The sequence below is a fragment of the Metopolophium dirhodum genome, chromosome 2, assembly GCF_019925205.1.
Source record: "Metopolophium dirhodum isolate CAU chromosome 2, ASM1992520v1, whole genome shotgun sequence".
NCBI lineage: Eukaryota > Metazoa > Arthropoda > Insecta > Hemiptera > Aphididae > Metopolophium > Metopolophium dirhodum.
The window spans coordinates 10,797,411-10,815,448 of record NC_083561.1 but is presented as its reverse complement, the minus strand read 5'-3'; the positions used below and the strand labels follow the sequence as shown (position 1 = coordinate 10,815,448).

General features: G+C 28.8%; 1 protein-coding gene across 2 annotated transcripts in view; it reads left to right on the top strand.

Moving 5' to 3' along the window:
- The window catches only part of LOC132939440 (titin), a 41,140-nt gene that overhangs the window by 9,377 nt on the left and 13,725 nt on the right, over positions 1 to 18,038 (top strand). For both annotated transcript variants that reach the window (XM_061006599.1, XM_061006597.1), the window contains exons 2-3: positions 13,463 to 13,699; positions 13,772 to 14,871. In XM_061006599.1, coding sequence (XP_060862582.1) covers positions 13,463 to 13,699; positions 13,772 to 14,871 — 1,337 coding nt within the window. The remainder of the gene's footprint in view (positions 1 to 13,462; positions 13,700 to 13,771; positions 14,872 to 18,038) is intronic.

Sequence of the window (18,038 nt, the reverse complement as noted above, 5' to 3'; positions counted from 1 at the left end):
GACGACTAGTTTGACAATGGGCCTTCGATTATAATATATTATATTGTGTATAGGTACTTATACACTATTCTGATTCCAAACTCAAAATACCATTTGGCCAGTATTTAAATGCTCGCGGGCTAGTTTCGTATCGATAGTAGGTTTTTGTTTCGATACAATTATTCCAATATAGCAAACAGTGTTGGTTAAAAAAAACAAAATAAAATTGAAACACTATTGTTAACCGATGATAAAGCCCTAACCGGCTTATAAGGATTACAGCTGTAGTTGTAAATGTATTAATTAGATTAAATATAATTTAGGTACCTACATTCATTGAATGAATTGGTCAATACCAATAATATAGGTCAATATAATAAAAATTACAGTAAAAATTTTAAATTTATATTTATATAAATAAAGCTACTAAATTAAGCAGAGATAATGACTGCATTTTTAATAGTATGAAGTATGATTCACTGATTCAAATTTTGCTTATATTAAAATCAATATTACCTACATAATTTTAATTCTTTCGATTTTATAGGTACGTATTTTATTTTTATTTTATTTTTATTTTATAGATATAGTCTTGATAAACTCTTAGTAACACTCCTCCCCCTTCTAATTGTGCTAAATAGTGTTTATAGTTTATACATTATAACCATCCCGTAATCATTTTTTACCAAAACTGCCGGTAGTCTTTTAGGTGTCTTAGAAATCCGGTCACTACAGAACGATAAATAATAAAAAAGTTTTTTTTATTATTATTTAAAATGGTGGTGTACATGTGTGTTATTTTTGCAAGCAAAATCGTTTTAAATGTTTAAGGCGAATATTATTGGACATATTTGTCGATGCAATTAAGACGAGGGTCATGGGAAAAAGGTTTGGGGACCACGACTGCCGTTGCTGACGTGGATAATTTTTTACGTTTTACCGTCGACGTTTATATTACTATTATTTTTATTATTATTATTCCACAGTCGCCGCCTCGCCTCGCCGTCTAACTCTTGTCCGTTCTGCACAAAATGGTCGTTTGCAAACCCATTGTTTCGCCGTCGTCGAGTCGGGCGTGTACCCAAACTATATAATATAGCTATAGGTCGCGGGCGACCGGTTCCCGCGATAACGCTAAAACTGAAATGAAAAAACGCTCCGGGTTGCTCACTTCCCGGATGAGCGTAGGTATTTCGTACATATTTTCACCACACACTTTGGTACACATTACAGCTCTATAATAGGTACTATACACCGTGTGTACATCGCACACACTCGGTAAATACTCACGAATAGGTCGTGTTGTAAACGATCAGTATTTATTATTAATTTTTGTTGTTCCGTTTCCGATCAGCACGCAGTAAAAACCGACGACAACTACTGTAGTCTGCAACTGATATTATATAGCATTATTATTGGGTATTTTGTATATTATACTGTATAATGTACGTAATCATTTAGCTGTACGGTGGTTTTTTGCAAGGCTGGGCAAGTTAATAATTTTTTTAACTCAGTTAAGTTAAATTAATATGCATCAATAACAAAAATTTAAAGGTAAAAGTAATTTAACTATAGGTTTACTCAGTTAGGTTAAAAGTTAATACACACTTTTTGTTAACTTTTTATTAAGTTAAAAAAAAGTTAATTTGTTTATACAACGCTAGCGTACTTAATTTTTTTCCAACCCAAAACTAAATTATAGGGTATACTGTTTATACTTCATACAGTATTTCCATGTAAGTTATATTCGAATGATATACATTTTTAACTTTAAACAATTTACGATACATATTTTTTGACTTGAAAACAAAATAGACTGAAAAAGTGAAATATTATAAAATTAAAAACAAAATAAATTAACTTAACTTACTTCTTAAAATGAAAAATTAACTCGTTAATTTCACGTTAATTAAGAAAGAAATTTAGTAAGTTAACAGTTAAGTTAATGAAAAGCCAAAAGTAACTAGTTAAGTTAAAAAGTTAAAATAAAATTAACTTTTTAACTTAACTTTAACTTTTTAACTTGTTAATGCCCAGCCTTGGTTTTTTGTAGAAATAAAATATATTTTCAAAATTCACTTCGATGACGATACCTATAGGTTATAATAATATATAATATTATAATAATGTGTGTAGCCTATAGTAACCTTCAACGTATAGCTGAAAGCCTGAAGTCGTCATCGTTATTTTCTGTTGACGTAGTTAGATATATACGTTGTCACCACGTCGGTCAATGTTTTACTTGTCGTAGAATTGCTGCACAGCACATAATACTATTATAATATTATATATACTTACCTCCCGATATTATAGGTGTACCAACTAGCACCGTTAACGATTATGTTGACTTAGGATTGATTTGAGAGAAAGGATTTTTCAGTCGTCCAGCTGGATCCTGTGCTAAAACGAAACGTTTAGGAGGCGTCTACCATTTTTTTTTTTGCAAATTTCTATCACGAACTTTCTGTACCTGTATTGTATCCGCAAGAATATTTCTATTACAAACTGTTCCCGATTTCGGTTGCGTGTATGTAAAATACTAAAATATATATTAAGTATGCATATTGAATATGTCTAGGTAATAATGTTCATAAAAACATTTCTTAAGTAATAAAATAAAACTTTATAAGTTACAGTGGAGTAGTCTCGGAAATCCACCTATACACACATGGCAGACCATAAAAATTAATATATAAAATATATAGTAGACCTTTTGACTTCGGTCGAGGTTTGTCGTATTATCAAATAGAAATGATTTTTATTATTTGATTTTATAATATTATAATTTATAATGAATGTTTTTGTGATTTTTTTAATAACTTATTTTTATTAATTTAATTTGATTTTATCTTTAATCCAACCTAACCTGACATTTTATCTCGACCAAAAATATTATCTGATCTACATGTTATATTTTTCTGGAAAGTATTTCCGTTGACATTTTTCAGTTATAATACCTATAGGTACCTACCATATTGGTCGATTTACGATCGATTGACGGGCGCCACATTGCAGATGGCTGACATTTAGTCAATTAGTCATCGGCGTTACACATAAACGAGCCTCCAAATATATATATATACCTTATAGTTCCATTTATGGTCCGAATATAATAGTATATATTATAGGTATATATATATATTTATAAACGGCTTGTGCGAGGTCAATCCTTTCTGCCGTCAGACGGTATACGCGTTTATTGCGCGCACACACTATATGTATATTCGTATATTATGTTATATGATGTACATATACACATAATGCATTATTGTCGTTCCCACTTGTATGAGCAACGATGTTGACGAGGACTACGACGACCAACTGCTTTCTAACTCGGTTTTTTTATTATTATTATTACCGCCGATAAAAGAATATATTATTATTATTAATATACCTACCGTGTTGGATTTGGTCGGACTCTGCTGTAGTGCCGGGAGATACGACGGCCGTCAGCGTGATATGTAGGTATATATAAAATATATTATTTACCAACCTATATACATTGTATATATAATATATAATATATATACCTTCGTCAACGCACTTTCACGTACATTATATAGACGCTTATTCATAATCTTGATTTGTTTCCGTCCACAAGCCTTTATATAGCTGGCTACGTATATACCTACACCTTATAAATGATCGACTTTCTGTGTACATATATTATTATTATTATTATTGTATACTTCCCGTTGTGCAACACTGCACGACGTTTTATAACCATCTCTATACCGCCGCATATATTATTATAATTACATGTGGGTTTTATTACAATGGTAATAATGGTATATATAATTGTATATAGACGGTCTGAGATCTTGGTACCTCGCTCCTCAGACGTTATTTATGAAATAGTTAACACTGCAGTCGTTTTGCGATTCGCGAACCATAGTAAATATTTATATGACACGTAATAGGCGTAATTTTCTTTTACTATATCGCATACATACAGTTAAATAGATACTACAAGTATAATATTATGTAAAACATTTTTGTCGTACCTCATTAGTTATTTCCCTATTTATCGTGTTTAAAAACAATTGGAATAACGAAGAACAAGTCACAGAATGTCGTTACAAATAATATTTGCACTCATTTTTGCACCAAGTGTTCAAATAAAACATTACCCTCAACGATACGTAAAGAATTTAAACTGATAGAGGTATTTATAAATTTCGTATTCCAAATAACTTTGGAATACGAAATAAAAAAGTAGGTCAGCGCATTTCGATGGTGGATGTTTGTCCATCGTCCCTTCGGGCCTCGCACAGGATAGTGTAATTTTACTGTATTCGATTTGAATGCAATGATTGCATTCGATAAAAAACGATTCTGAGCGGACGAGGAAATCTTTTTTATTTAATTTTATTCGTTTCTATAGTGATAAACAAAGCGTTTTAAGAACAGCTTAAGAACGATTTATATAAATAGGTAATTTATATAATTATAATTATAATTTATAATTAGGAAATATCATAAAAATGAAAAAAATATAAGCTTATAAGTAGCTCAAATATTTTGAAAATTTTACCATGTCTAGGTAAGGCTAATATAAGTAAACAACCCAAATTTCAAGTTTTTACGAATGTTTTTAACCGAATTAAAACAAAAAAACTCCCAAAATTAAAATGTCTATAAATAACTCAAAAATGGCTAAAACCTTCCGAACTTTAAACCAAAATACAACAAAAAATATCTCTTGTCATTTTTCATTTGAAGCAATATTTCTGGTAGAAAACGTCCGTAATTATTTAATATTATAAAATCGTGAAATCGTACGTTTTTTCTCCTTTAACCGCTTTTATTTCGAGTAGCGTTTCGAAAATCAAAAAAGCTCAAGAACATTACCTTTCAGTAAAGATGCTATACTTGATACTTTTGAGCAAGTTTAGAGGGAGGAAAAGTGTTTGTTAAATCATTGTAAAACCATTACATTCCTCGCTCTGCTCAGAATCTAAAATTACTTAATTGAATGATTTTGTTTTTTCATACCACCTTTGAACTAATAAATTAGCTTTTTCAATTATGTCATGTGACATGTTTAATTTAAAATAATATTATATATATTATATAACAAAGTATTATTGTAAGACATTTCGACATATATTTATAGTAAAAAAATCTTTAAGGGGCTCTCGGCGCCAGTTTTTTAAATTTTCCGCAATTCTATAAAATTTGAAAATTTTATTTTATATTTTAGTTACCACCTTAGTTATAATACTTTTCCACTAATCTATTGCCAGATACCTATTTAAGGGGGGTTTATTTGGTGTATCAATGTATTATATCGAAAACAATGACTTCACGGGAATAATTCTCAGGCCTTGTAGAATTGTCGGATTTTGATAACTATTCTTTTATCTGAAAAAAGAAGACTTCATACAGGTCGCATCGAACTCTGATTTCTATTTTATTTCAAATAATGGTGTATTATAATTTGTAAAAAAAACTTAAAATTGTATTATTTTTGATGACAAATTATAAAGTTTGACATTAAAATATTGAAAAACGGAGTTCGATGCAGCCTGTAGGATATTGCCCTTTATTAGTTAAAAAAAATTATCAAATTTGGTTGATTTTTCAGAGCAGGATCATTATTCCCGTAAAGAGCATATTTTTGAGTATAAAATTACATTGGCACAGGGCGCCTCTTAAGAAATAAATAGTGACTTAAAATATGAGACCGTTTAATATGGTTTAATTCAATAAACAAGATAATAAGATCACGTTTTAGTTGGTACCATTTGATGCAATGCTTGATGCTGTTGAACAAACTTTACATATAGGGTACTACCTATGTCTTATATATATTTATAAATCTATTAAATTGCGCCGAAGAAATAAAACTCACCCATCCCGAGGCTAAATGAATAAATCAAGAGTTATTATAAAAAAGAGGGAGAGACAAATTGGCGTACAAAAAAACAGTAAAAAATGATTTAATTTTTTCTTGGGTACATTGGTTTGATGAATTATACTTGTTTCTTTGTCACGTGTAAACATTTTTAGAAAACCAATTTGTTAAAATAAATTGTTCATTAAAAATGTATTTTTCCGTTTAGCAGAAGACGTTAGCATGCAAACGGTGTATTAGTGTTCGGTTTGCAGTAGTAAATACGACAATTTATTGCCAACGTTAAATACAATATTTTTCTCGAAAAAAAGTTGCTTCTATTCAAACGAAAAATTTAAAATTATAATCTTTATTAGAGATCATATACGTTTCATTACACCTATTATATTGTCAGGTGTCCATAACTACCAGCAATAACGTTTACCACCGTGTTGGATCGGGCGTGTGTCCAAGGAAAAACGTCATATGAAAAAATATGATATCGGTAATAAATACTAATAATACTCTTGGCGACTCTCATTTTCGACACTTTATTTCTTCAATAATACCGATGTCCGTCGTCATTATAAAATGTGCACGCGCCCGGTGATCACGTGAACTCGTGTATGCCTATATAGTCGTTTACCGTGTATAAAAATGTTCAAGCGTGTCTGGTAAAACGAGTTGAGCACGCACATATATGTATAGCCGTATAGGTACTACATATTATACCGTACGAGCACGAGTCTGTAAAAATCAGTCAATCGGCTCGTGTGTGCAGGTGTAGTCGACCTACTATAGTTATTAGGACTTGAACGATTCATGAAAATGTCGAGTAACAGGTACCGATTTTACGATGAACCCAAAAGTGTAAAATAAATAAAACCTACACGTAGGTAAATAATTATATTATTACCTATACAAAGATATGTTGTATATAATATTGCAACAAGTAAAATATATTAATTTTTTTCATAAAAGTTATTTTCTAACGCTAATGGTGTAATCATTATTACCTACCTATTATACTATTGTGCTCTGGTACGTAATATGTTATTGGTACATTAGTACATATCGTACTATGTTTTTTTCGTACATAATAATTTGGCCATTCTAATTAGTCGGTGATTCTTTTTTTCTCATTGTATACATCAGTCAGGTGTAATGCAATATCCGAAGTTTACTAATAATAAATGCCCACAGTGTGCCCTTGATGTACCTACCTATAGGTGACTGCGTATTGGTCACGGACAATTAAGTTTCAAACTATAAAATGTATTATTTATGCTACTTTACTCGTATATAAATAACAATGCTCGTACAGCTCTATCAACAAATCAGGCTCGAATTCTCAGACATTTTATTTCATTCTTAATCGTATAATATGTAATCCAACTGCAGGTATAGCACCAGTATAATATCATTGATAAAAAGTTATTAAAAAAAGTCATGGAATTATTCAATTATTATTGTGTTCTGCTCTATATAGGTAGAGGTGCCAACATTAAATGTATTTATCGTAGAAATATTTGAGTTTATCCGTTCACTATATACTATACGTATGAATGAAAATAGAAGAGGAAGAATTAATTTAGTGAATGTGTCATAGTTACCGCACTACATGACAAATTAAACACTCATCACAAAAGGAATTAAATGTGTGTCAGTGCGAACAAGAATGTTTATACTATGTGCTTACCGCCTAGTTATTTAATTCTTGACATATTTATCACAGAGATCTGAGTTTATGATTACATATCAATTCTGTGAAGTTTTTATTGTGTGCAACAAATTTAGTATTCTTCAGTTGTTTTCTATTGATCATTTTTATGTGGCCGAGTACGTGTATATGTACTTTTTTTACATTTTTAACCGCAGGTCTTTAATCATTATATTTTGTACATACAAAAGCAATGTAACATACCATATAAAATATATTATGAACAGAGTTGTTTTGTCTTTTGATAGGTATAAAATCAATAACTTAAAACACACGTTAGTAATGTTAGTACTGTGGTATGTTCAGGGCAGTATTTATGGGGGGCAACGGGGACATTTTCCCCGGGTGACCAATTTTTGACATATTTAGGGGGGCGGCCAGGCACCGGTGTATAAATTTATATAAATAAAATTTTTTTTTGGTAAGAATTTGTTTGAGTACCTATACTTTTTGCTTTGCATGACTATGATACGGCCATTTGGCGTCATTTACTCATTTTGGCAATCAATGATAACTATTAATTTTTGTAATTTTTTTTATAGTATGTAATTGTATGTTGTTACATGTTATACATTTTGACAGTAATTAAAATAATTAATAATTATAATTTATGTTTTTAACAACATTTTCATAAATAAATAACTATAACCAAACAATTAAAAAACGGATTCATTTTTTTTTTCGAGGGGGGATGTACAAATATTGTTGAGTGTTGACCCAAGGCACAAAAAGTGTAAATACGGCCCTGAGTATGTTATGTAACTAATAGCCTTTAGTCGCCGATCAATAGAAAAATAAAATAAACCACATTTTAATAACGACGGATATAATATCATAATATTATGATAAATAAGATTTCGTTTAAAGTTTATTATAAGTCATAACTTATAAAACAATAAAAATATTTTTATCAAAATAAAGTTTGAAACAACCGATGAATCATACTATTAGTACATATACAAACTATAGTTAATTAGTGCTAAATAGGTTTAAAAATGAATTATTTATATTTTATACAAGATAACACGTATTATCGAACAAGTATTTTTCTTCTGTAGTATAAGCTAGGTATTTCTATAATTTATTTGTCCTCAACATTTATCACTAATTTTAGTTTGTCATTGTTTGATTACTAATAGTTTATATTTAATGCGTTCTACGTCACCAAAATCCTATATTATACCTTACCATAATAACTTACTATCCATACTGTAATATTTTTCGTATTATTTATTTATGCGTTCTTAAGACTAAGTTTTTTCTGTACCTACGCGATATCTCCACCATTAAATCTTAAGCCTCAACTGAAAATTGTCATTCATTTTACAAATTTTAATATTCTTATTACTTACTTCCGGTAGCGATAACCTACCTACAATGCGTTGTCACGTTGTCCCTTTCACTATACATTATTATTACTGTAAATGGTCATTATTCATTTACCAGAATGAAACCCATTCGTTCGATTCTTATTTTTCTTACTATTATTATTCAAGCCGTTATAGAGTTACATACAAATTAAATTATCGAAATACTTATTGTCGTGGTATAGAACGAGCGTGATCTGAGCCGGTACCTATATTATGTACCTACCTATCTATTTACTACACGTATTCTCACTTTGAATGATTTTAAATAGCCACGATTTTGAGTCACGTTCTAATGAGTTTAACAGTACAATATTAAATATGCGTTCCGGATAAGAATAGAAAAACATTGCCGAATATGAATAAAATATGCTAAATTACAATTTTTTTAAATTTACTGCCAACAATCACTCTCGTAAATAAGTAAAATATATTTTACGTTTTAAACAATAGTTTTGCTGACATAATGTTATACACTGTTAAGTTTCTGTGCGCTATGCAGTAGTATAATATAGTCAACTATCAAAAGTAACTATAGAAACATTTATTTTTACGTTATTATAATATTATAATATAATAATATTATATTATGTCAAAATATATTATATTATTATAATACAATACTCTCTCTTGTCCTTAGTATTTTTTTTTGTATTATGAGTAAACAATGTACATATTATATAGTATTATAGGTACAGTATTTGGTATACCTAATTTCAAAGCAGCACTTCTGTTTTGTTTTGTTTTTTGTTTTATTTTGAACCTTATTATTATGGTTTATCATACAAATTTCGTTGATATTAACATTATTGTAACACGGTGTTGTAACACTGCAAACACAATCATCTAGCAAGGCCTAGAACGTGTCAGTTTGATTATGATTGAGAATAAAAATATTAAAATGACTTTTTCAGCCTTAGCAACGTGTGGCCATTGTTGTACCAAGGTTAACCTATGTAGGTAATAACGACGTTACATTCTGCAGTGCCTCACCTACGGTTATTATTTTTATTTTTTAGAAACCATTGAGTTTCATTTATCAGCACCTTAAATTGTTACACACGTCAAATTTAAATACATCAGCATTTTTTTTTGTATAATTGTACACAATAAATTATTTGTAATCCTAACAAGAGTCTTCGCTGTTATGTTCATATAAGCAAATAAACTTCATATCAAAGCATTGCATATATTTATATTGTACTTATGAAAAAACGAATTTTTATTCATTTTATTTTATCTCAAAAAAATATTACTACCTACGTTATCGATAGGTACCTACCTACCTACCTTATCTTGTTAACGCCGTCGACTTTATTTATATCAACGACCAATGTTACACTAGGTATATAAAACCATACTATAAAAAGTAACTGTATTCACGAAGTTAGTAAGTTTTAAATCTATAATCTATAGTCTGCAGACTTCAACACTATGCCTGCCCGTGAATTTTTGCCTTTCATATTATACAACGAATAAAAAGTTTTAACGTAGTTCATATTATAAATAATATAGCATACCTACCTAATATAGGTACAAAAACACGTTGAAATTCATATGGAATTAAATACAAGGCATCGGATATGCATATTTATTTCTCACGATACATTTTGTTTTATTTACCTATTTAATGCACAGGTTAATTAAAAACGTGTGTCAATGATGTCTACTAAAAAACGTTCGTTGCCAGGAATTAAATAATTTATTAAATACTTTTCCAACACAATAATAAATTACACTTTGGTTTTACTGGTTTAGCTGATATCCAATGACCATTAAATAAGAGACCGACTGATATTAATTGTATGTAAAATAATGTAAATGTATCATTATTAAACTTACAGTTGTATCCCGGTATCCGATTACTGTAAAAGTAGAGTTTTCGTTTATATCGACCTGCAGTTTTAACTGGTTGTTATTGTTTTTATGTCCTATTATTATGATTTGTGTAATGTGATCCTGCACTGTTTCTTGTTTGAGACTTCTAAGCAGAACGTGTAAGGAAACAATACAAGTAAATTCCATTGAAACACTATATCGTTTGCCAATATTATAATATTCTATGAACATTTTAGTGAATTCATATTAGTTTAGTACAAATATTATATCACTAGGCAATACCTAGCCAAGGTAAAAATTGTAATACTAACACTAGGTGACACATTAGTGTTTTAATAAATATAGGTACGTTTTTTACATGATTTAAAGGAATAATATCTAATATAGTAATATGTCTATATACATAATATATACCTACATAAAAGTTTAAAATATATAATAATATATATCATTTTAGTGTTTACCGATAACCAATAATATTCTCGAAATATTGTTACAATTAATAATAAAATAATGTTCATGGCAGTAGATAATTATCTGCAATGTACAAGGTTGTACAGAACATAATTAATTTACTTTATTATTTATCATATTTTGTTTTGTTGGCAAGTGAAAATGTAGTAAATATTTTCAAACATAATATATATTAGGTATATATAAAACTATTTATGCTTGTTTATATGATTAACTGCATAATGCTATATATTGCTGCTTGCTAGTACCAGTGTACCTATTAGATACATCAACATATGAATTAATGATATTCTTAGAAGCTACCTATCTATATATGGCATGCAAAGTTCATAAGTTCTAAACCATACAAGATTTTATTTTATCATGGCAGATCAACAAAATAAGTAGTTTTGTACAAAATAGTATATTTTTGAAACAAAAGTATGACTTTTAGCATACATTTTGGATAGAGGTTAGGGTTAGGGGTAACTTAATTTATGCACTTGAAGTACCTATAATCATAGATTAAATATACTAGTATATTTAATCTATGCTATAATATTGTATTTTGTTAAATTTGTTTTACTACAAATACAAATTACACTGTTGTTATTTATATTTAAAAAACAAAGTGGACAAAGTGTCAAGTGGATCACTGTAATCTATGTGTTCAATTTGAATTTAATGATAAATCATTGCTTCCGAAAAACGATTCTGAGTGAAGGCCGAAGACGGTCATTTAGCCTATATTATTAAGTATATTTAAAAATATTATTGGGATTAATATAATTTATATTACTACCTATTAGCATTGATTATATAGTCATAAGTACCGCGTATAACATTTTTAAATTGCAACAAAAAAGCTAAAATCGTCATTCTTTGTTTAAATATCTAATTTCATCTAAATTTGAACTTAAAATATATTTTTTATAGTTTTTGATTACAGTATCAACTATTAACTAATTATCAGATATTTTTTTAATCCTTTGCTATAAAAATTGAACGTTTTATACATTTATAACTACAAAATAATTTGCAAATGTTTACGGTTTTGACAAATGTTGTCAAAATTTTAACTTCAAATGCTTAAAAAAATTATGATTTTGTGTCTTTAATATTTTTGAATAGCTATTATAAACCACATATGAGGAAATTTGCATTAAATTAACAAATTTTTTGATCTAGAGAAAATTTGTTATCAATAATAACCATAAGAAAAAAAAAATCGGAAATTTTATAAAAAGCTTAAAAAGAGTCAAAATATTTTTAAAATGTTATCATGTATAAAACATACTAATATAAATATTTGGTGAAAATAGTATTTACGGTTATTTGTTTATGTGCTACACAAAAAAAACAAAATCGGTTTTGAGTAATATTTTCCAATTTTCCAATTTTTTTTGTTTTTAATTTTGACCTTTAAAAAGTACCAACTAGATCCAATTTTCTATTAGAAACCAACCTCAAAGTTAAAAAATTGAAGTTTTTTCTATTACTTTTCATGTAAACATGAAAAAACACATTCATTGTAAAACTAATACCTACATTCAACGCTCCGCACATAATTTTAAATGTCTGAAAATTATGAAAAATTTATTTTTTAATTTTATAGATTATATTATATTATTATGCAAGTTTGAAAATATCAGGAGAATCGTTGAGTTTTGTGATATTATATTTTTTCCTGTGCGAAAAAATTGCTTGGAATTCAAATTTTAAAAGACGAATTACTTTATTTGATAACAATACGTGCAATTTTTTAACTAAGTATTGCGTACCTAACCAAAAAATATATTATGCTGCTATAAGTTACAAATACAATGAGAAGAATAAAATATATGTTCTTTAACAAAAATAGAATCGACTATATCAATATCATTAGACGAATAAAATATATGAATTGCTTCACCATCATTAATAATGTTCTGAAAGATTGATTATTTTTTGTTAAATTACGTTCTACACATGCTCGATGGCAAAAAACTTTTAAACTAATATCAGTGTTTGGCTATACGCCAGTACGTACAATTGGTGCAAGCGGTTCAGTGCCCTATTGATTAGGCTAAATGCAAATCCTTAAACGCGTATTGTCACAGTGTACATTACTTTGACAAGAATTTCTACGTAGTTCACATTGGTGCAAGCAACTAAAATATTTATAATCGCTACTTTGAGTTAGCTAATAATATTTTTCATAGAAAAAAATAAATACTTTTAAATTAATTTGTTGCTAATTTTAAACAAATTTTAATTTCATATTTAAAGACGTCATCGATGTCCACACACACCTGGAACAGATAGGTCTCCACTAGATTTGGAGCCTATATCGTCTCCAAAATTATCAAGAAATAAAGAAGAGTACCAACCAATACCATTTGACCGCGTCGAAAGGCCTAGCTTGCAGAGACTCAATACTGAACTAACTATAAACGAAGGAAAAATTGAAAATACTACGGCCTACAGATCGGAGTTTGAGGAAAAACATGCAGAACGTCAATTCCGGTAATAATATCTTTGAAATAAAAATAAAAATGTGATTAAAATCTTATTTATTTTTTTTATGTTTATAAATAGATATAAAATGGAAGATCAACTTCATCTCGAAGGTGATTATTCTCCACAGAGAAAACAAGAGTATACGGGACTTCCTGGCGATCGCTATACATCACGTAAGCCACAAGATAACTTAAAACCTGAAGGAGACTTTGAAAGACCGATTCGTGAAAAAGTCACACCAGCAGAACGACCGAAACCGATAAAACCTATCGATAATTTGAAACCAGAGGGTGATTTTGAAAGACCACAACCATTGAAGTACGGGCCTGGTGAGAGAGCACCAATTGTCAAACATCCGGACAATTTAAAACCTGAAGGTGACTTTGAAAGACCTACGCGTGAAAAAGTGACACCTGCAGAACGACCAAAACCGATTAAGCCTAGCGATAATTTGAAGCCAGAGGGTGACTTCGAAAGACCACAACCGTCGAAGTACGGGCCCGGTGAGAGAGCACCAATTGTCAAACATCCGGACAATTTAAAACCTGAAGGTGACTTTGAAAGACCTACGCGTGAAAAAGTGACACCTGCAGAACGACCAAAACCGATTAAGCCTAGCGATAATTTGAAGCCAGAGGGTGACTTTGAAAGACCACAACCATCTAAGTACGGGCCTGGTGATAGAGCACCAATTGTCAAACATCCGGACAATTTAAAGCCAGAAGGTGACTTCGAGCGGCCTACACCCGCCAAAGTGCAACCGGCAGATCGACAAAAACCAATTAGACCAAAAGACAATTTACGACCTGAAGGTGAATTCGATAGGCCTGTACCATCTCAATACGGACCAGGTGATCGAGCACCAATAGTTAAGCATCCGGATAACCTTAAGCCTGAAGGAGACTTTGATAGGCCCAAACCTAATAAATATGCACCTGGAGATCGAGCACCCATAGTAAAACATCCAGATAATTTAAAATCAGAAGGAGATTTTGATAGACCAGAACAGCCCCAAGTACCAAAGAGAGGAGAGAGAGCACCTATTAAGAAACCTATTGACAATTTACGACCAGAAGGCGAATTCTACGGAGAAAGAACAGTAACGAAAATTGTAAAAGGAGAAAGAGCTGAAATCCGAAGACACGAAGACCAACTTGTAATTGGTGGAGAATTTACAGGTGAATTACTTTATTATCTATATTTTATATCAGAAACGGTAAATCATCATGAACCTTAATATTAAATACCTAAGAAAAATTAAGATACATAATATAAAAATGTATTTACATATTTAATTAACTATATGCTCAGTATAATTTATTAATATTGTGTTATGTTCAAATAACTTATAACCAAAGATCGGATTTATATGCATTTAAAATGTTAAAATATGCATGCAAATATGCACTTAAAAAGTTCTGAATATGCACTTAAAAATCATAAAACATGCAAAATAATTTTTGATTATTACAGCTTTTTATTTATGGTAAAATTATAAAATCAAAACATTTATGACGAAAATATGCACTTAAATATCACAAAACATGCAAAATAAATTTTTATTACCTATTACAGCTTTTTATTTATGGAAAATTTATAAAATCAAAACATTTATGATGAAAAAAAAATAATAAACTACAATATTATATACAATATATTTTATGAATTTATGATTGTGATAAAAAATATATAATTTATTTGTTATTGGAAAAACAATAAGTAACAATAATATGTTCCATATTGATCTCAGTTAAATTATGACGGCGATTTGTGACAATATGTTTGTATGCAGAAAAACTTCGTTCCACATCAACACTTGTTATGGGTGCATATTTAAAACTTGACAACATTTCCGGGGAAAAGTGTTTGATAGAAGAACTTAAGTCAACATTCTCACCTTGGTGTATTTTAGAAATTTCTTTTAAAATTAGCAGGCCTTTGTTTTTTTTAATAATGTCGGAACATTTTTTTTTAATTAATACGCTATTTTCATTTTCTGAAAGATTATTGATAGCATTTGTAACTTGTTCAAATATTTCTAAAGCATTTATGAGTAGCAAACCTGAAGTCTCAAGCTTTTTAATACTTTCAACAATAACCGAAAAATTTGTTTTAATATAAGTTAAATCGTTAATTATATTTGATTTAGTTAGAATTTGCTTACAGTTTTTAATGCTTTTTACATCGTCTTCTGGTAGGCTTTGTATAACATTTTTAAAATTTTCGAAATTATCTGCATAAAATATTGCTGATTCTAACCAAGCACCCCATCGTGTTATTATAGGTTGGGGCGGTAATGGTTTATTAGGTAGCATTTCATGATATAATTGAATTCTATAAGGAGCTTTCAAAAAAATCTTTTTTCCGTTGTTAATTAAATCGTTTATTTCATGAAAAATATCCATAATATTTTCTGCAATCCGATGAATCCCGTGAGCAGCACAAGTCACATGAATAAGATTGGAATAAAATGGTTTTAAATTTTTGGCAGCCTTAACCATATATGGGGCTGCATCGGATAACATTAACAAAACTTTTTCGTCATTACCTCCCTCTGGCCATAATATTCTAAGACAATCATTTACAAATTTTGCTATAGTATTATTGTTTGTTTTTTCAAGAACTTTAGATGCTAAAAGATAAGATTTTGATAGTGAATCAACATTTAACTTTCCAACAATAAAATTCGCAACATATTTGCCTCGTGGGTCAGTAGTTTCATCGATACAAAAATATATGAATGAACTTCCTATGTTTTCTCGTATTTTTGTTAAAATATCTGTGTAACATTTGATTACATAATTCTTTCTTAGGGTACTTTCATCAGGTATATGTAGATGAGTATATTTCTCCAAAAAAGACCTAAAATTGGTATTTTGTAATTTATGCAGTGGTATGTTAGAAGAAATCATTGCTGAACAAAGTTCTTGGAAAAATACTGATTGATTTTCACTTGAAGTTGACTGTTGGTTAACGAATGTTTGTTTAGAAGTTGGAGTTTTTGAATATTTTTCGTGTGAAAATGACTTAACATGCTGATCAATTTGAAACTTTTTTTCTACTACGACTACTTTATTACAATACTGACAAAAAACTGAATTATTATTTAAGGTTTTGAAAACCTCACCTGATTTATTATACGGTTCAATCCATTTTCTAAGTGATGGTAATTTTGAACTTGGAAACTTTGGCATTGTAATTTAAAAACACAAACAATGTTATATAAAATTAATATGTGTTTATTTAGAACTACGTTGACGTCGTTGACTATTGCCGAATGTACACTTCGAACTACAGTCGTTAGTCTGTCAGTCTGTGTTCTGTAGTATAAATAAACGATAGTCGATAACTTGATAATGTTAGATAAGATAAAACTATACGACGGGAAAATCAGTATACAATCTGCCTATTATATTTTTAAAAATATTTTCAATTTTTGTGTTTTGAACAAATTTGTGTATAATAATGGTACATACAGTTATAAAATTAAATAAAAATATTTAAATATATACGTAATATGCAAAAACATGCATTTTTATGGAAAATATGCACTTGTACCCGAAATATGCAAAAATATGCAAAATAAAAATTTGTAACATTATTTATTTAACTATGATTGATGAAAATCCATTTACTGCATGTAATAGCTTATAAAAATATGAATATGCATAATATGCTAAATCCGGTCTTTACTTATAACCAACTATATTAAATATTATTTTATACTTATGTATTTAAAATTATAATATTCAAATAATAATATACATTTATAACAAATCAATATACATTATAAATAGGTTGAAAGATATAGGATGGGGACCTTGTTTGAATTACTAAATATCAATTTAAAAATTTGACATTTTGAAAAAATATTAGTAGTTATCTTTTAAAGTTTCATCTAACATACTAAATACTAATTTATAGACTAATTTATAATTAAATGATGAAACAAATTATATTTTATCTAGTATGTAATATAATAATACTTTCTTTAATTTGTAATAAATTCCAAAACTTGTTAAGACATTATATAATAAACTTAGGCAGGAAATAACTAATTTTACAAAAAAATAAAAAATATATGTATATTAGTCTCATAGTTGGAAAATGATTATACCTAATTGGTTATTTCAAACGTCAAATATCAATTTTGAATATAAATAATGGAAAATAATAATAATAATAATAATAATTTTTAAGGAAAATTTGGAAATATTTATTTATTTTAATTAGCTTGCGCCAAACAATGTATATAAAAATAATAATATCAACTAAACAAATTTATTTTAATGTGAACCTTGAGCTTGTTTGCTTGAACTTAATTTTTTGAAACATGTACCACTCA